The sequence below is a fragment of the Schistocerca cancellata genome, chromosome 8, assembly GCF_023864275.1.
Source record: "Schistocerca cancellata isolate TAMUIC-IGC-003103 chromosome 8, iqSchCanc2.1, whole genome shotgun sequence".
NCBI classification, from domain to species: domain Eukaryota; kingdom Metazoa; phylum Arthropoda; class Insecta; order Orthoptera; family Acrididae; genus Schistocerca; species Schistocerca cancellata.
The window spans coordinates 462384756-462402283 of record NC_064633.1 but is presented as its reverse complement, the minus strand read 5'-3'; the positions used below and the strand labels follow the sequence as shown (position 1 = coordinate 462402283).

The window sequence follows — 17528 nt, the reverse complement described above, 5'->3', positions numbered from 1 at the left end:
TAAAGAAATGTTTGGCTTATCAGGATTTGGTCAACTATTGCACCCTATTCTTTTTTACTACCTACGTACAGTCGTTGTGCTAACTGGACTGCTGTTAGTATTATGAAATTCACAATGATATTTTCCGCTGATTTCATGCGATTTTTTTGCAACCACCTTCCGCAATGATTGATAGTCCCTGTCCGTCAGTACGAGGTTCTGCTTGGTTTTGTTTTAGCTTCCTTCACGTTTCCACTTCACAGTCACTTCACCGACAGTCGACTTAGCATCTTTAGAAGCGTTAAGTTGCCCGTGATGGATCTGCTACTCAGGTGCCATCCAATGACTAGTCCGCCTTCAAAGACAGAGGGCTGTCACGACCGAGCCATCCTATTTGTCTACTGAGGATGCAAAGTTCCCCCCCTCCTTTCATACTGGCGGGTTCGCGTCTCGTGACATCTACTGGTACTTTTGACCAGACAGTGTATAAACTCAATGGCAACAAGCGACAGAAAATGTAAATAAAATATTAAGTGCAGGCAGTGTATCAATCGTACAGGATGTTTCTGTAAGATTCGTCACGTCTCACTAGACCTTATCTTCTACATGAATAAAACTAGAAACGTGATATGAATTTTAACTTACACATAATAATATGAAGTTTCTACTTCCAAAAGAAACATCATATTTTACAATGGTATACCTTTTACATCCATGCACATACAGTAGCATTTTTACACTTACATTTAGGATCAAAGTTTTCATTTGCCCCGATGCAAGCTGTCTAGAATTAATAGGCCTAGAAGCGAGATGGTGACAAGACGGCAACAAAAGATGTTTTGTCTTCTCCGTTTCTGTAGTTGAAATTATGTTGCAACTGTGCGGAGTGATTTTCGTCGAAATTACGGCACTGCGCCTCCTACAGTGCAAAGATTCGACGATGGCACAATATTGCACTGTTTAATTTCAGGGTCGCCTGATCTTATTTTCTTTTTTTCGTATTTGTGAGACTCCGTATACGTACTTCTCCTCACAGTAATGCAACCTAGCAACAGCAGTGAGTGCAGCCACTAGAGACATGCTCGCAAAAGTATAGGGCTCTCATCTGGATGTATGTCATTCCTCCAGTGGACGGCACACTGAAAATTTTTGAAAGGTATATAATAACTTTTATCCTAAATGGAACGTCAAAAAGTACCCCATGGTTCTAAAAAAAAAATAACTTCGTAATCACGTGCATACGATAAAATTTGCCATAAGTTTCTATCTTCTGTCGTGTGTTATAAGTACTAGAGGAGAGTGTTGTACCTAGAGGATAGTGTACCTAGAAACACACGATGTTTTCGGTGGCTACTTCAATCTAGTGATTCATATTAAAATCACTTGAAGAAATGCGTAGTACAGATCGCGATAAGCAGTTTTTGCCATTTTATACAGTTTTTGTTGTTGGCAGACCTGAGGCTGTGTTTTGCGTAGCATTTGTAAATATTTTACGTTTTGTACATTTTGGTGCTGTATAATATACACTCCTGGAAATTGAAATAAGAACACCGTGAATTCATTGTCCCAGGAGGGGAAACTTTATTGACACATTCCTGGGGTCAGATACATCACATGATCACACTGACAGAACCACAGGCACATAGACACAGGCAACAGAGCATGCACAATGTCGGCACTAGTACAGTGTATATCCACCTTTCGCAGCAATGCAGGCTAATATTCTCCCATGGAGACGATCGTAGAGATGCTGGATGTAGTCCTGTGGAACGGCTTGCCATGCCATTTCCACCTGCCGCCTCAGTTGGACCAGCGTTCGTGCTGGACGTGCAGACCGCGTGAGACGACGCTTCATCCAGTCCCAAACATGCTCAATGGGGGACAGATCCGGAGATCTTGCTGGCCAGGGTAGTTGACTTACACCTTCTAGAGCACGTTGGGTGGCACGGGATACATGCGGACGTGTATTGTCCTGTTGGAACAGCAAGTTCCCTTGCCGGTCTAGGAATGGTAGAACGATGGGTTCGATGACGGTTTGGATGTACCGTGCACTATTCAGTGTCCCCTCGACGATCACCAGTGGTGTACGGCCAGTGTAGGAGATCGCTCCCCACACCATGATGCCGGGTGTTGGCCCTGTGTGCCTCGGTCGTATGCAGTCCTGATTGTGGCGCTCACCTGCACGGCGCCAAACACGCATACGACCATCATTGGCACCAAGGCAGAAGCGACTCTCATCGCTGAAGACGACACGTCTCCATTCGTCCCTCCATTCACGCCTGTCGCGATACTACTGGAGGCGGGCTGCACGATGTTGGGGCGTGAGCGGAAGACGGCCTAACGGTGTGCGGGACCGTAGCCCAGCTTCATGGAGACGGTTGCGAATGGTCCTCGCCGATACCCCAGGAGCAACAGTGTCCCTAATTTGCTGGGAAGTGGCGGTGCGGCCCCCTACGGCACTGCGTAGGATCCTACTGTCTTGGCGTGCATCCGTGCGTCGCTGCGGTCCGGTCCCAGGTCGACGGGCACGTGCACCTTCCGCCGACCACTGGCGACAACATCGATGTACTGTGGAGACCTCACGCCCCACGTGTTGAGCAATTCGGCGGTACGTCCACCCGGCCTCCCGCATGCCCACTATACGCCCTCGCTCAAAGTCCGTCAACTGCACATACGGTTCACGTCCACGCTGTCGCGGCATGCTACCAGTGTTAAAGACTGCGATGGAGCTCCGTATGCCACGGCAAACTGGCTGACACTGACGGCGGCGGTGCACAAATGCTGCGCAGCTAGCGCCATTCGACGGCCAACACCGCGGTTCCTGGTGTGTCCGCTGTGCCGTGCGTGTGATCATTGCTTGTACAGCCCTCTCGCAGTGTCCGGAGCAAGTATGGTGGGTCTGACACACCGGTGTCAATGTGTTCTTTTTTCCATTTCCAGGAGTGTATAAAGCTATTTGTAATATGTTGTTAATATTTAAGGCACAATCTTTTGTGGTTAGAAAAATGTTATAATATTTTTAGAACTATTTATATAACGTGTGGAGAGTTAAGCCATACTTCGTCAGTCGTGTGCTACCTGAACTGAAAGCTTTGGGTTGAGGCAGTTAGGTAGATGGAATATTTCTTGATATCCGAAAAGCATTTGACTTAGTATCACATCTACGGTTATTATCAAAAGTACGGACGTATGTGGTATCAAGTGACATACAGATGATGAAGTAACTCCGTGTGCCACAGGGAAGCATGTTGGAACCATTGCTGTTCATGTTGTAGACTAATGACCTTGCAGTCAATGTTAATAGTAACTTCAGAATTTTTGTAGGTAATCCAGTCATGTGTAAGGAAGTACTGTCTGAAAAAAGCTGCATAAATATTCAATCAGATCTTAATAAGATTTCAAAGTGGTGAAGAGATTGGCAAATTGCTTTAAATGTAGAAAAATGCAAATTGTGCACTTCACACAACGAAAAAACGCAGTATCTTATGACTATAATGCCAATGAGTCACGGTTGAGATCGGTCAAGTCATAGGAATACCTGGGTCACATAGGCTTAATCGTAGGTAAAGTAGTTGGTAGACTTTAGTTCGTGGATAGAAGACTGGGGTAGTAAAGTCAACCTACAAAGGAGACTGTTTAAAAATCACTCGTGCAACTTATCCTGGAATACTGCTAAAGTATGTAGGACACTTACCAAATAGGACTAACAGGCGGTATTGAATGTTGTAATGGATGCTCTGCTGGTGTTTCACACCTTACAGGTGGTCAATACCTAACTGGTGTCATGCAGATGTTAAGGAATTTGTGTATTCCATCAGAATGTAGGTATCTGAAATGTTGGGGTGGTAGTAGCACGTTTGCTCTCAATGGGTAGTAAACAACTCGCTGTTTACTTGCGAGTAAATTTTATTGAAGAAATGCAGCTGCTTGGCAATAGCTTTGTGGAGGAAACCAAGATTATGTGTAGATGATGATTTAAAAATAGGATAATCACTAAATTCCAGCTAAAGCACTGAAGTCTGGATATTTGGCAGGTAGAATGGAACATACAAGACTCGTTGAAATGTAAAACTTTCGGGTCTCTAGCCGAATGACTCTGTCGAAATTGCGCGAAATTGGAAAAAGTATTAAGTGTTACCTGTAACTGTGATCCGAAACTAACGTACCATGGTGCCTTAAACAAGACTATGTTGGAAGTAATATCGAACGTAACTAACTTTAATACTTCCGTGTCTGGTGCAAGTTCTTTATTAATCTGTCCATAAGCAGTAGTTCTTTAAATAACGAAGTTGATGACTTTTATATTCTCTTGGAAGGAAAGAAATGTGATTTAGGTGTCAACAAACACTGGCTAAGTGAGAAGCAACTAAGGTTGTTCGTTCCACGTAGATCACTCTAATTACTGGCTACTGCAGACAAGACCGAGATTTTGGTGGTGCTTCTATTTATGTTAATAACAGATTAGATCTACAATATAATGTACTAGATATTAATGATATTTGTCAAAGCAAGGTTTTTGAAGCTACTGCTACAACACTACCTTCACTAAAATGTATAATAAAATATGTGCAGATACTGCTCATAATACCACCCAGGTCATGTTGTAAATTGTCCCTCTTACTCACATGGCCCATTTTCCTTAATTTCAGTTACTATAATTTCTGTTGTGTTAAAATTTTTTTACTATGCATAATCGCGGCTGCTTTCCTCGCCTGCATAATGTCACTATTATATCTTATCTGTTTATGATGCAAGAATATTTTCTTGGATTATGCTACCAAATTTTATTGTTCAATTAGTTTCCCTCGTATACAACTTTTGTAATTTGTCTGTAGTTCATTAGTTAATAGGGCACACAGTTTATCTTAGTTCAATAATCTTACATCGCATTTACACTGAAATAATCGCTCTTGTTTTATTCCTAATTTTAACAGTAACATTTTTCATTTCTACAAATGGAGATACTTTGTAGATGCAGTAGTTTAAAATCTTTGATCCAACAAAATTTCACTGCACCACATACTTATCTTTGTACCTGATTATGGCGTAACAGATGAAAACCGGTTCGTCTAAGAAATAATAAATATTGTAGAATGTTATACCAGTGTTTTTTGTGTTTCATTCATAATGTATAATATACGCTACGAAGAACCGACGGAGCAGTCTTTAGTCACTTATTTGTGGGATATACTTAGAACTTGTGTTAGTGATAACATTTTACTTACTTCATATCATGCCTTCTTCCGTACTCACTTAACACATGGAGTAATGCTATGGGGTAACTCACCAGGATCAAAGAAAATCTTTATTTGACAAATAAGGCCATCAGGTTGTTCTTAGGAATTTTTGATACCAGGGCTTCTTGCAGGGTGCATTTTAAAAAGCTAAAAATATTGACCATCCCACCATTGTTTATATTCAGTTGTTTATTACACATAAAAGAAAATCAACACAATTCACCCTAAGAAAATTAGTTCAACTGCATGGTACACGACAGAAAGAAAACATAAGCACGCCTACAACTAGGCTTCAGAAGAGAATTAACAGCTATCAGTATTATGAGTTAAGTTTTTTACCTCATTGCGTTCACAGGTATATGACGTTCCATCATCTGTTTTTAAAAATGTTCCAAAGAAGTGGCTAAAAGATAAAGCTTTTTATACACTAGAAGAGGTTTATACATGCTGTAAAGATTATCTTATTTTCTGACTCTCTTATTTGTGAGAATGTTGCAGTCCTGTAGTTCTGATTTGCAAGTATTTTAATCAACCTATTGCAGTTTTTACTATTTGTATAAAATGTCCATGTATTTTCTGTGTGTTTGTTTTTACGTTTTGTATTTAATGTATTTCTGTATGACGACATCAACTGCATTGTAGAATGTTTAGAGATGAAATAACATGTTTTATTTGATTTGAATGTGACTTTCATCATGAAGATAATGGTAGAGAGACTCGTCCAAACGTCGCGCCATTTCGACGAAGTCACTTGACCGGAAATCGAAGAGCTTTGTATTAGTTCATCTCTCCCAGAAATGGAAGGAGATCATATGAGAAACACAGCAGTCACAGTGAGGCGCGTATAAAGGCAAGGAATATGGAATCTCAGGTAGCGTTGTTGTCAGAAGCCCAGCGCAATAATACCTGCGCTATCTCAAATACAAAACAAAAAGGAATGTGTATGAAGACAATTTAGTGAATCGAACTGTATGAACAATGTTCTGCTGAATAGTGTAGTCTTCTGTGTGATAGTTTTCACAGTGCTTGGCTCTTTCGATGTCTCAAGCGGAGCCGGTGGCCACGAAAGCGGCAGGGGGCAACCTTTAGGGGATGTCGGATGCCTTACCCACTCTAGTACCGATGCTATCTACACGTTACGACGTACACACATTGTCATCATTAAATACTTGCAGTTATGTCGTTGTAATTAAAGAAGAATGTAAGTTATATACGGAACACATCAAGCAGAAGTAGTAACATAGATGTAGGAGGAATAAACATAAGCCGACGTAGATCCGAATATTAATGGGTCCTAAACCTAATTGGTAGATACTCAGAATAGTTATACTTAAGTATAAGATATACATGTAAAACGTAATTCAAAAAGTATTACTAACGTAGAGCTAACACGATGCATAGATCCTTGTATTTCTTAGGCAGAAGTATAACCAGCAGGAATCTTAACAAACTGCAAACGTAAAGTTAAAGACCATCTGACAAGTGCAAGACTCGATGTTTATTCCTAGGCCACTATTGAAACGAAGGCTTACTTATATACAGTGTGGGCAGCGTCTTTTCCCTTCATTGCTTTTCGTTTCCATCATTTCACCTGTATAATGAGTTATTTTAAGGAGTATTCAAATGCTGACTATTTTTTGCATTTATATTTTATTTCGTACGTTTTAAATTAGTTGTATAGATCAATTCTTTATGTCTTGATCAAGTAGTACTTATAACTTATCACAAACCAATAATTTACTCATAATATTTGTTTGGCCAGCTGTTGTATTCCAGTCCGCTAAATAAATATTCCAACAATAAAAAAAGTTGAGCGGTGTATAGAAACAAACTGTCAAATTTTTGTAGCGTACCATCGTTCAGTTCCGGTATAACTAACACGTCTAACAAAAAATAATAACGTACTATTGCAGCGTGAGTGTCAACGTTTACGTGTCACAGCCTCGTCCTTCGCATTCTTCAATCTTTCTTAAGTATCCTTGCTCTAGAGTTGGAAATCCTCTTAATAATTTTGTTGTAGCTGTTAACCAGTTAGCACAAACTAAGTAGCAGGGAACTGAAATGCAATTTCACGAAGAAATCTTTGTCACTGGGATTGATTGTTTATCGGTTTTAAGAGAAAAGTCTCTTGTCCTGTGAGGAGACTTTCCATATTATTCTACTGAATTCACGTGACTGTGAGAAGACTAACCTCGAGGAAGCTTTCCTTTTTGGTAGATCCGTATTGAATTGACATAAGAACAGATATGTCAAGAATTCGAAATCCGTGTTTCTTGCTTTCACCAAGTCTAAAGAGAAGTTGTGCACCAATCACTTTGTGAAAGTCCCGATATATGAAGAACCATTGTGACAGATTTCTTCACCATCAAGCAGAATTCTAACAGGGAAGCTAGACGGAAAAAATATGAGGTCTGGCTAACGCCACAGGTGTTGTAAGCATCCTTAGAAACATCATGCCGGCACCTGGCTTTTTCGTCACGATAACGCGCCATAACGTAGGCTTGTTAATTAAATTTCCTGTAGTAGCCTTGAGTATTCTTCATCGTGCTCCTTATATCACTGATCTAGTGTCCTACGTCTTGTCTCGACGGATGGAGACAGGAATGGAGGTACAATGATTTCTCGTGGAAATTAAAGGGTCAGAGCGTACCCCTACACCGAAAAAATGTTAGACAGAGCTACTGAGAGATTCTCTGAGGTTAGAGGTTATTATGATGTTAAGGTGATGTAAATGGGGCTTTCTCGCAGAACTTACCTAGTTCCCTTCTTATACAGAAGCAGAGTGAATTTTATGTAGTGCTGTCTCAGAGAAACTTTGTTAGTCTCTTAATAAAGCTGTTACTGTTGCAGGAATCGCACTGTAAGCGGTTAATGTGCAAGAAAGGAAACAGCAGCTGCGTATCTGATGGAAGTCCTGCTGCAGATGGAACCAAGTGTGGGGAGAATAAGGTTAGTACAGGGGAGGTCAGCTCCTCTTTACCCCCAGATTGCCTTTCTTTCATACTGTGATCAACCCGAAAAATTTTGCTGGCTAAAGAAGTAGGGTTGGGTACAAAAGATAGATATCATAAAAGAAATTCTGTGCAGAAATCACACGTCTCCACATAAACATTTTATAATATCGATCTGAAATGATCTAATTAAATTTGAGAGGTTATGAAAAAAAAATACACTTTTTATTTGTGCTATGTGAACAGTAAGTGCAGGTAGTGGACAATCTGAATTGTTGGCAGATTTCTAATAATGTCAGAATGTGGTGTTGGCAGATTTTTGCCCTTCCCCCTTTTCTCAACCCTCTGACATCATAGGCCAGTTGCCCTATGTAATGGCGGAAAATTCAAAAATGGTTGAAATTCAAAATAGTTCATTTGTGCTGCAAGGTTTTGCCCTGAAACTCTGACGTCGCAGCTCAGAGCACAATTGTTTAAGTGTAAATTGGAGGGAAATTCAAAATAAAAGGGCACTTATTCTGTTGGTGGGAAGTCCAAGTAGTTCACTTGTTACAAATACGCAATCCAGGATGGTGGACCTGAGGATATGAGGACAGCTTGTATAGTTCCCCATAACATAACACCTGCATCACGAAACGCTAATGTTCGACACTGTCCCACTTCTCGCCATATGAGGAACATCCAGCATTTTTGAACATAATCGTTTAAATGGTCCAGGTGTGATGTGGAGAGACGTAATGTTGCATGGGCGTACTGACCTCCAAATCTCAGAACACCTTACATGCGCCAGTCATTGTTATTGTGACAATGTATACCCATCCCCAAGTGGGTCTCTTCAGGGGTGTATTCGATCCTGACTTCATTTTTATGGGTGAAAATGCACATCACATCGAATAGGGCTGCTGGAGTAGCTCTTGGAACGAGAGGATATTCAGTGAATGGACTTGCTTGCCCGTTCCCACCAATTAAATCACATCGAGCACACCCGTATTTTACTGCACTGTTCTCTGCTGTAGCAGTTCTTTCTCTGTCTGGTGTATGTTTCATCCAACTCAGTTTCTTGGTAGTGACGCGTCATGTGAAAGTTATTTTAGTCCTTAAGTTTTACACAACTGTGACGTAATGGTTCCGACGATATTCTAGTAACAAACACTTTCATTAAAAACAAAATGAAGGCGAATAATAATCTCATATACTGAATACGTATACATGGTGTTTCAGAAGTGATGGTCAATATTCAGGGCCATGATAGCAATGATCATTCGAAACAAAACAGTCAAGTAAACATGGGCTCTAAAATGCATACTTTAAGAACTATGATCAATTCTTGATTTTCGATACTGTGAAACAAATCTATTCTACTGCAAGCTCTTTGCATTCCATATTTTGGGAAGTGGTAGTATGGACCAAAACAAGAAAAACATGTCCAGTAAACATCTGCTCTAAAATGCATACCTTAAAAGTCATGAGCACTTGTTCATTAGAAGAGTTGTATTTCAAAGTAGTGAAGATGAACGAGTACTCATAGCTCTTAAGGTATGCGTTTTAGAGCACATGTTTACTGGACATTTTTTTCTTGTTTTGGTCCATACTACCACTTCCCAAAATATGTAAAGCAAAGAGCTTGCAGCAGAAGAGATTTCCTTCACAGTATCGAAGATCAAGAATTGCTGATAGCTCTTAAGGTATGTGTTTTAGATCCCATGTTTACTTGACTTTTTGTTTCGAATGATCATTCCTGTCATATTCCTGGATATTGGCCATCACTTTTGAAACACCCTGTATAACAAATTAATGATTAATTGTACAATGCCACAATAACGGAAACTTGGATTGATTGTCGTAACGCAATCGTCACCTTGTAATATGGATTAAGAAGTGGTCTAACGTGAATGGTGGAATTTCCCATAACTTTCAAGAAATATCATATAGTTTTCCACATCACCTCGTTATAAAAACTGCGCTTCAACTTCCACCAGAATTCATTTTCTACGATTTCGGTCGGGATTTTTTGTGTTTGTTGTTTGTCATAAAAGTAGTGTCGAAGACAGTAACTTCATTGACTTATGGTAACACCTTAGACATGTAAACATCTATTCTGTCACTTTTCCTCCTACGCCAGATAGGTCTAGAATAATTGAATTGGGGAAAGTGATGGAACAGTGCGTATTTAGGCAAAAAATATTCTTTTGACTCATTCATAATAAGTAAGCTAAAACACCTGTATCTAAGACTGCTGTATTTCTCTACTTTTACTATACAAAAGCAATTTAAATGGAAAGAAAAATGAACAGTACAATGACGTTTAATCGTAAATTTCACAAAGATGGCATTGTCTTCGATTCCCCACCAAATGGAGTATTTATCTACGCCGGTTGGGAAATAGTGCGCTTCAGCAGGGACGCTTATTAAAAACACAGAAGTGAAAAATAATCGCCACTTAAATTATCATCAATTAGGAAATTATAATAATCAATTAGGAAATTATAATATTGAAATGTATTTAAAAAGTATTATGAAATGTGTAATCGTTTTTAACTCCACATTCCACCAATTTTTTAAATGTTCTTTTCTTGCATAAGTAGTCGTCACAAATATAGTCTCTGGGTATCTTCTACTGTGCATGTAGCATGATTCCAAGCAGAACACTTTAGCCTCTCCTCCACACATGCATCATAACTCATCAGGTTCTTTGCTAGGTGTAGATAGTGATCCTAATGCGCCAGTAAACTAGTTATTGTAATAATCGGCATCGTCATCATAAATATTGGAAATACCATCTACCTTCAATCTCTATGTTGCGTCTTCCTTAATTCTGTTTTTTTTTTCTTTCCTGGCTCTTCAGGAAAGCACCCACGCACGGCTTTCCTATTCTTTCCTATTCTTGTTCTTCAACCTAAACTTCACTTTCTTTTCATTTCTTATTTTCTTCTTTATTTCGGCTTCTTTTCCGCGAGGTTGTGCCCCTTTCTCTTTCAAAGCACAGTTATCGCAATTATAAACTGACGGGATACAGTTCTGTTATTCACTGAAGAGCCAAAGACACTGGTACACCTGCCTAATATCGTGCAGGGCCCCCGCGAGCACGCAGAAGTGCCGCAACACGGCGCGACATGGACTCGACTAATATCTGGAGTAGTGCTGGAGGGAACTGACACCGTGAACCCTGCACGGCTGTCCATAAATCCGTAAGAGTACAAGGGGGTGGAGATCTATTCTGAACAGTACGTTGCAAGGCATCCCAGATATGCTCAATAATGTTCATGCCTTGGGAGTTTGGTGGCCAGCGGAAGTGTTTAAACTCATAAGAATGTTCCTGGAGCCACACTGTAGTAATTCTGAACGTGTGGGGTGTCGCATTGTCCTACTGGAATTGCCCATGTCCGTCGGAATGCACAATGGGCATGAATGGATTCAGGTGATCAGACAGGATGCTTACGTACATGTCACCAATCAGAGTCGTATCTGTACGTATCACGGATCCCACATCACTCCAGATACACACGCCCCCATCATTACAGAGCCTTCGCCAACTTCAACAGTCTCCTGCTGACATGCAGGGTCCATGGATTCATGAGTTGTCTGCATATCCGTACACGTCCATCCGCTCGGCACAACTTGAAACGAGCCTTGTCCGACCATTCAATACAGGATGTTACAAAAAGGTACGGCCAAACTTTCAGGAAACATTCCTCACACACAAATAAAAAAAAGATGTTATGTGGACATGTGTCCGGAAACGCTTAATTTCCATGTTAGAGCTCATTTTAGTTTCGTTCTTCCACCTACGCTCAATGGAGCACGTTATCATGATTCCATGCGGGATACTCTACCTGTGCTGCTAGAACATGTGCCTTTACAAGTACGACACAACATATGGTTCATGCACGATGGAGCTCCTGCACATTTCAGTCGAAGTGTTCGTACGCTTCTCAACAACAGATTCGGTGACCGATGGATTGGTAGAGGCGGACCAATTCCATGGCCTCCACGCTCTCCTGACCTCAACCCTCTTGACTCTCATTTATGGGGGCATTTGAAAGCTCTTGTCTACGCAACCCCGGTACCAAATGTAGAGACTCTTCGTGCTCGTATTGTGGACGGCTGTGATACAATACGCCATTCTCCAGGGCTACATCGGCGCATCAGAGATTCCATGCGACGGAAGGTGGATGCATGTATCCTCGCTAACAGAGGATATTTTGAACATTTCCTGTAACAAAGTGTTTGAAGTCACGCTGGTACGTTCTGTTGCTGTGTGTTTCCATTCCACGATTAATGTGATTTGAAGAGAAGTAATAAAATGAGCTCTAACTTGGAAAGTAAGCGTTACCGGACACATGTCCACATAACATATTTTCTTTCTTTGTGTGTGAGGAATGTTTCCTGAAAGTTTGGCCGTACCTTTTTGTAACACCCTGTATGTTTCCAGTCATCAACAGTCCAATGTTGGTATTGTCGGACCCAGGTGAGGCGTAAAGTTTTGTATCGTGCAATGATCAAGGGTACACGAGTCGGCCTTCGGCTGCAAAAGCCCATATCGATGATGTTTCGTTGAATGGTTCGCACGCTGACACTTGTTGATGGCCCAGCACTGAAATCTGCAGCAATTTGCGGAAGGGTTGAACTTCTATCACGTTGAACGATTCTCTTCAGTCGTCGTTGGTCCAGTTCTTTCGGGATCTTTTTCCGGCCGCAACGATGTCGAAGATTTTATGTTTAGTCGGATTCCTGATATTCATGGTACACGCTCGTGCGCCGACTATAACACCACGTTCAAACTCACCTAAATGTTGGTAACCTGCTATTGTCGCGGCAGTACTGAAGCACCGTATTCTGGCTGTTTACATATCTGTATTTGAAAACGCATGCCTATACCAGTTTCTTTGGTGCTTCCGTGTATAATTCAGTGATATTTCCTTTCACAATGAGATAGAACTTATTTTTAGATCGTTTCTTGCTGTAGGGCACCAACACTCCAAGGAACCTTCAACACAATCAGCAGACATCACATGTAAGGAATAATGTATTTTTACATGTGACGAGGCGAAACTATAAACGGTACTATTTAGCCCTAATGAATAGCTCTGAGACAGCGGCTGGTTGCTGTTTTTACTTTATTATAAGAATTCACTTGTATAAGTACGTGAAAAACAAAAACACAAATTCTAGCACGCTGTCGATGCAAATAATTAGTCTTCATGGTAGAGGTACAGATAAAAAGCGTTCACAGATTTTCTTAGGCCAAGTTTAAAATATAATTCACTTGTATAAGTACGTGAAAAACAAGAACACAAATTCTAGCACGCTGTCGATATAAATAATTGGTCTTCATGATAGAGGTACACATGCAAAGCGTTCACAGATTTTCTTAGGCCAAGTTTAGTATATACTACCTTGAGTTAAGTGTATGGACCGTATCTCCAGCTTCAAGGAAACGGTGATTACTAAACGTCGATTGAAATTTTAGAAGTGAAGTTTCAGGATTCTATAGGTAAAAGAGAGGCCAATGAAGTGGGACGAAAAATGCGAGCTTGTAGCTTAGAATAACATCGTCCCAAAACCGAATATACGGACATTCATAAGTCAGATATCATTTGACCTTATCGTCCTAACGATGACAAGGCCGTGAGATCCAGAAACAGTGTACGATTAAAGATAGGTGAGTTATAAATGGGTATTTAAATGGCGATTACAACCATGGTCTTACTGATAGGAGTCAAACGTCTGCCAAATCTCTCTGGACGCATCGTGGTTTAGCAACGAAAAATGCTGAGGAGGCAAAGGTTGTTGCACTTTCGGTTCAAAAGAGATCGGGCAAATGAAGACAGGCAAAGGTTAGTGGAGATTCGAGCGTCTGTGAAAAGATCTATACGCGAAGCATACAACTACTATCGTCATGTTGTTGTTGTTGTTGTCTTCAGTCCTGAGACTTGTTTGATGCAGCTCTCCATGCTACTCTATCCTGCGCAAGCTTCTTCATCTCCCAGTACCTACTGCAACCTACATCCTTCTGAATCTGCTTAGTGTATTCATCTCTTGGTCTCCCCCTCCGATTTTTACCCTCCACGCTGCCTTCCAATACTAAATTGGTGATCCCTTGATGCCTCAGAACATGTCCTACCAACCGGTCCCTTCTTCTGGTCAAGTTGTGCCACAAACTTCTCTTCTCCCCAATCCTATTCAATACTTCCTCATTCGTTATGTGATCTACCCATCTAATCTTCAGCATTCTTCTGTAGCACCACATTTCAAAAGCTTCTATTCTCTTCTTGTCCAAACTATTTACCGTCCATGTTTCACTTCCATACATGGCTACACTCCATACAAATACTTTCAGAAATGACTTCCTGACACTTAAATCTATACTCGATGTTAACAAATTTCTCTTCTTCAGAAACGCTTTCCTTGCCATTGCCAGTCTACATTTTATATCCTCTCTACTTCGACCATCATCAGTTATTTTGCTCCCCAAATAGCAAAACTCCTTTACTACTTTAAGTGTCTCATTTCCTAATCTAATACCCTCAGCATCACCCGACTTAATTCGACTACATTCCATTATCCTCGTTTTGCTTTTGTTGATGTTCATCTTATATACTCCCTTCAAGACACCATCCATTCCGTTCAACTGCTCTTCCAAGTCCTTTGCTGTCTCTGACAGAATTACAATGTCATCGGCGAACCTCAAAGTTTTTATTTCTTCTCCATGGATTTTAATACCTACTCCAAATTTTTCTTTTGTTTCCTTTACTGCTTGCTCAATATACAGATTGAATAACTTCGGGGAGAGGCTACAACCCTGTCTCACTCCCTTCCCAACCGCTGCTTCCCTCTCATGCCCCTCGACTCTTATAACTGCCATCTGGTTTCTGTACAAATTGTAAATAGCCTTTCGCTCCCTGTATTTTACCCCTGCCACCTTTAGAATTTGAAAGAGAGTATTCCAGTCAACATTGTCAAAAGCTTTCTCTAAGTCTACAAATGCTAGAAACGTAGGTTTGCCTTTCCTTAATCTTTCTTCCAAGATAAGTCGTAAGGTCAGTATTGCCTCACGTGTTCCAGTATTTCTACGGAATCCAAACTGATCTTCCCCGAGGTCGGCTTCTACTAGTTTTTCCATTCGTCTGTAAAGAATTCGTGTTAGTATTTTGCAGCTGTGGCTTATTAAACTGATTGTTCGGTAATTTTCACATCCGTCAACACCTGCTTTCTTTGGGATTGGAATTATTATATTCTTCTTGAAGTCTGAGGGTATTTCGCCTGTTTCATACATCTTGCTCACCAGATGGTAGAGTTTTGTCAGGACTGGCTCTCCCAAGGCCGTCAGTAGTTCTACTGGAATGTTGTCTACTCCTGGGGCCTTGTTTCGACTCAGGTCTTTCAGTGCTCTGTCAAACTCTTCACGCAGTATCGTATCTCCCATTTCATCTTCATCTACATCCTCTTCCATTTCCATAATATTGGCCTCAAGTACATCGCCCTTGTATAGACCCTCTATATACTCCTTCCACCTTTCTGCATTCCCTTCTTTGCTTAGAACTGGGTTTCCATCTGAGCTCTTGATGTTCATACAAGTGGTTCTCTTATCTCCAAAAGTCTCTTTAATTTTCCTGTAGGCAGTATCTATCTTATCCCTAGTGAGATAAGCCTCTACATCCTTACATTTGTCCTCTAGCCATCCCTGCTTAGCCATTCTGCACTTCCTGTCGATCTCATTTTTGAGACGTTTGTATTCCTTTTTGCCTGCTTCATCATACTATCGTCATACCTTATCAAAATGTCTGGCCGAACACCCGCGAAAATTCTGGTCCTATGTAAAATCACTAATCGGGACTAAGACTTCCATCCAGTCACTCGTTGATGCGTCTGGTGTGGCAGTTGAAGATAGCAAAACGAAAGCAGAAGTTTTAAATTTCGCGTGCAAGAAATCGTTCACGCAGGAGAATCGTACAAACAGAACGTCATTTGATCATCGTACAGAGTCCCATCTGAACGACATCTTAAAAGGCATCACTGTCGTAGAGCAACAACTGGAAGAGTTTAAAACAGGTAAGTTGCCAGGTCCGTATTGAATCCCAATTCAGTTTTACAAAGAATACACTACACCATTCGCCCCTTACTTAGCTCGCATTTATCGCAAATCTCTCGCCCAGCGCAAAGTCTCAGGCGACTGCAGAAAAGCGCAGGTAACTCCTGTATACACCGTGGGTAAAAAACGGCCCGCAAAATTACAGACCAGGATCCTTAACATTGTTTTGCTGCAGAATTCTAGAACATATTCTGAGTTCGAATACAGTAAATTTCCTGGAAACCGGAATATCTTAAGTCCACGGAGCAACACGGCTGTAGAAACCATCGTTCGTGTGAAACTCGGCTTGCCCTTTTCTTACGTGATATACTGCTAACTTCGAATGAAGGGAAATAGGCAGATTCCATGATTCCGGATTTCCGAAAAGCATTTGACACGTTATCCCATTGCAGACAGCTAACGAAGGTACGAGCATGCGCAATAGGTTCCCAGATATGTGAATGGGCCGAAGATATCGTAAGAGAATTCAGTACGTTGTCCTTGATGGGGAGTGTTCATCTGAGACAAGGGTATCGTCAGGAATGTCCCAGGGAAGTGTGATAGGACCGCTGTTATTTTCTATATGTATTAATGATTTGGCGGACAGTGTGGGCAGCAGTCTGCGGTAGTTTGCTGATGATGCTGTGATGTACGGTAAGGTACCTTAGATGAGTGACTGTAGGATGACGCAATATGACTTAGACAAAATTTCTACTTGGTTTTTTGAATGGCAGCTAGCTCTAAATGCAGAAAAATTTAAGTTAATGCGGATGAATAGGAAAAACAAGCACGGATACAGCATGAGCAGTTTCCTGCTTAACACAGTCACGTCGTTAAAATATTTGTATGTAACGTTACAGATGGATACGAAATGGAATGCGAACGTGAGGATTGTGGTAGGGAAGGCGAATGGTCGACTTCGGTTTGTTGGGAGAATCTTAGGAAAGTGTGGTCCATCAGTAAAGGAGGCCGCATATAGGACGCTAGTACGAACTGTTCTTGATTATTGCTAGAGTGCTTGGGATCTGCAATCTGCACCATGTCAGACTGAAGAAAGACCTTGAAGCAATTCAGAGGGGGCTGCTAGATCTGTTGCCGGTATGAAACGTCCCCTTATGAAAAATTGTACATGACTGTGCTTAAACTGACACACAATATTTTTAGCGCAACGCAATCTGACTTTCAAAAATCCCTACAAAATAATGGCCCTGACTAACATTAACCTATACGTTTCACAAAACACTTACCTCACCAAAAATCTTCGTTACTCGAACTACTGCAATACAGCGA

The 17528-nt window shown here is 41.0% G+C and overlaps 1 protein-coding gene across 1 annotated transcript in view; it reads left to right on the top strand.

The window, feature by feature from the left end:
- LOC126095631 (A disintegrin and metalloproteinase with thrombospondin motifs 7-like) overlaps positions 1–17528 on the top strand; it is a gene marked incomplete at its 5' end in the record, with an annotated part of 619647 nt that overhangs the window by 302681 nt on the left and 299438 nt on the right. The window contains 2 exons of the mRNA XM_049910395.1: positions 1964–1989; positions 8067–8165. Coding sequence (XP_049766352.1) covers positions 1964–1989; positions 8067–8165 — 125 coding nt within the window. The remainder of the gene's footprint in view (positions 1–1963; positions 1990–8066; positions 8166–17528) is intronic.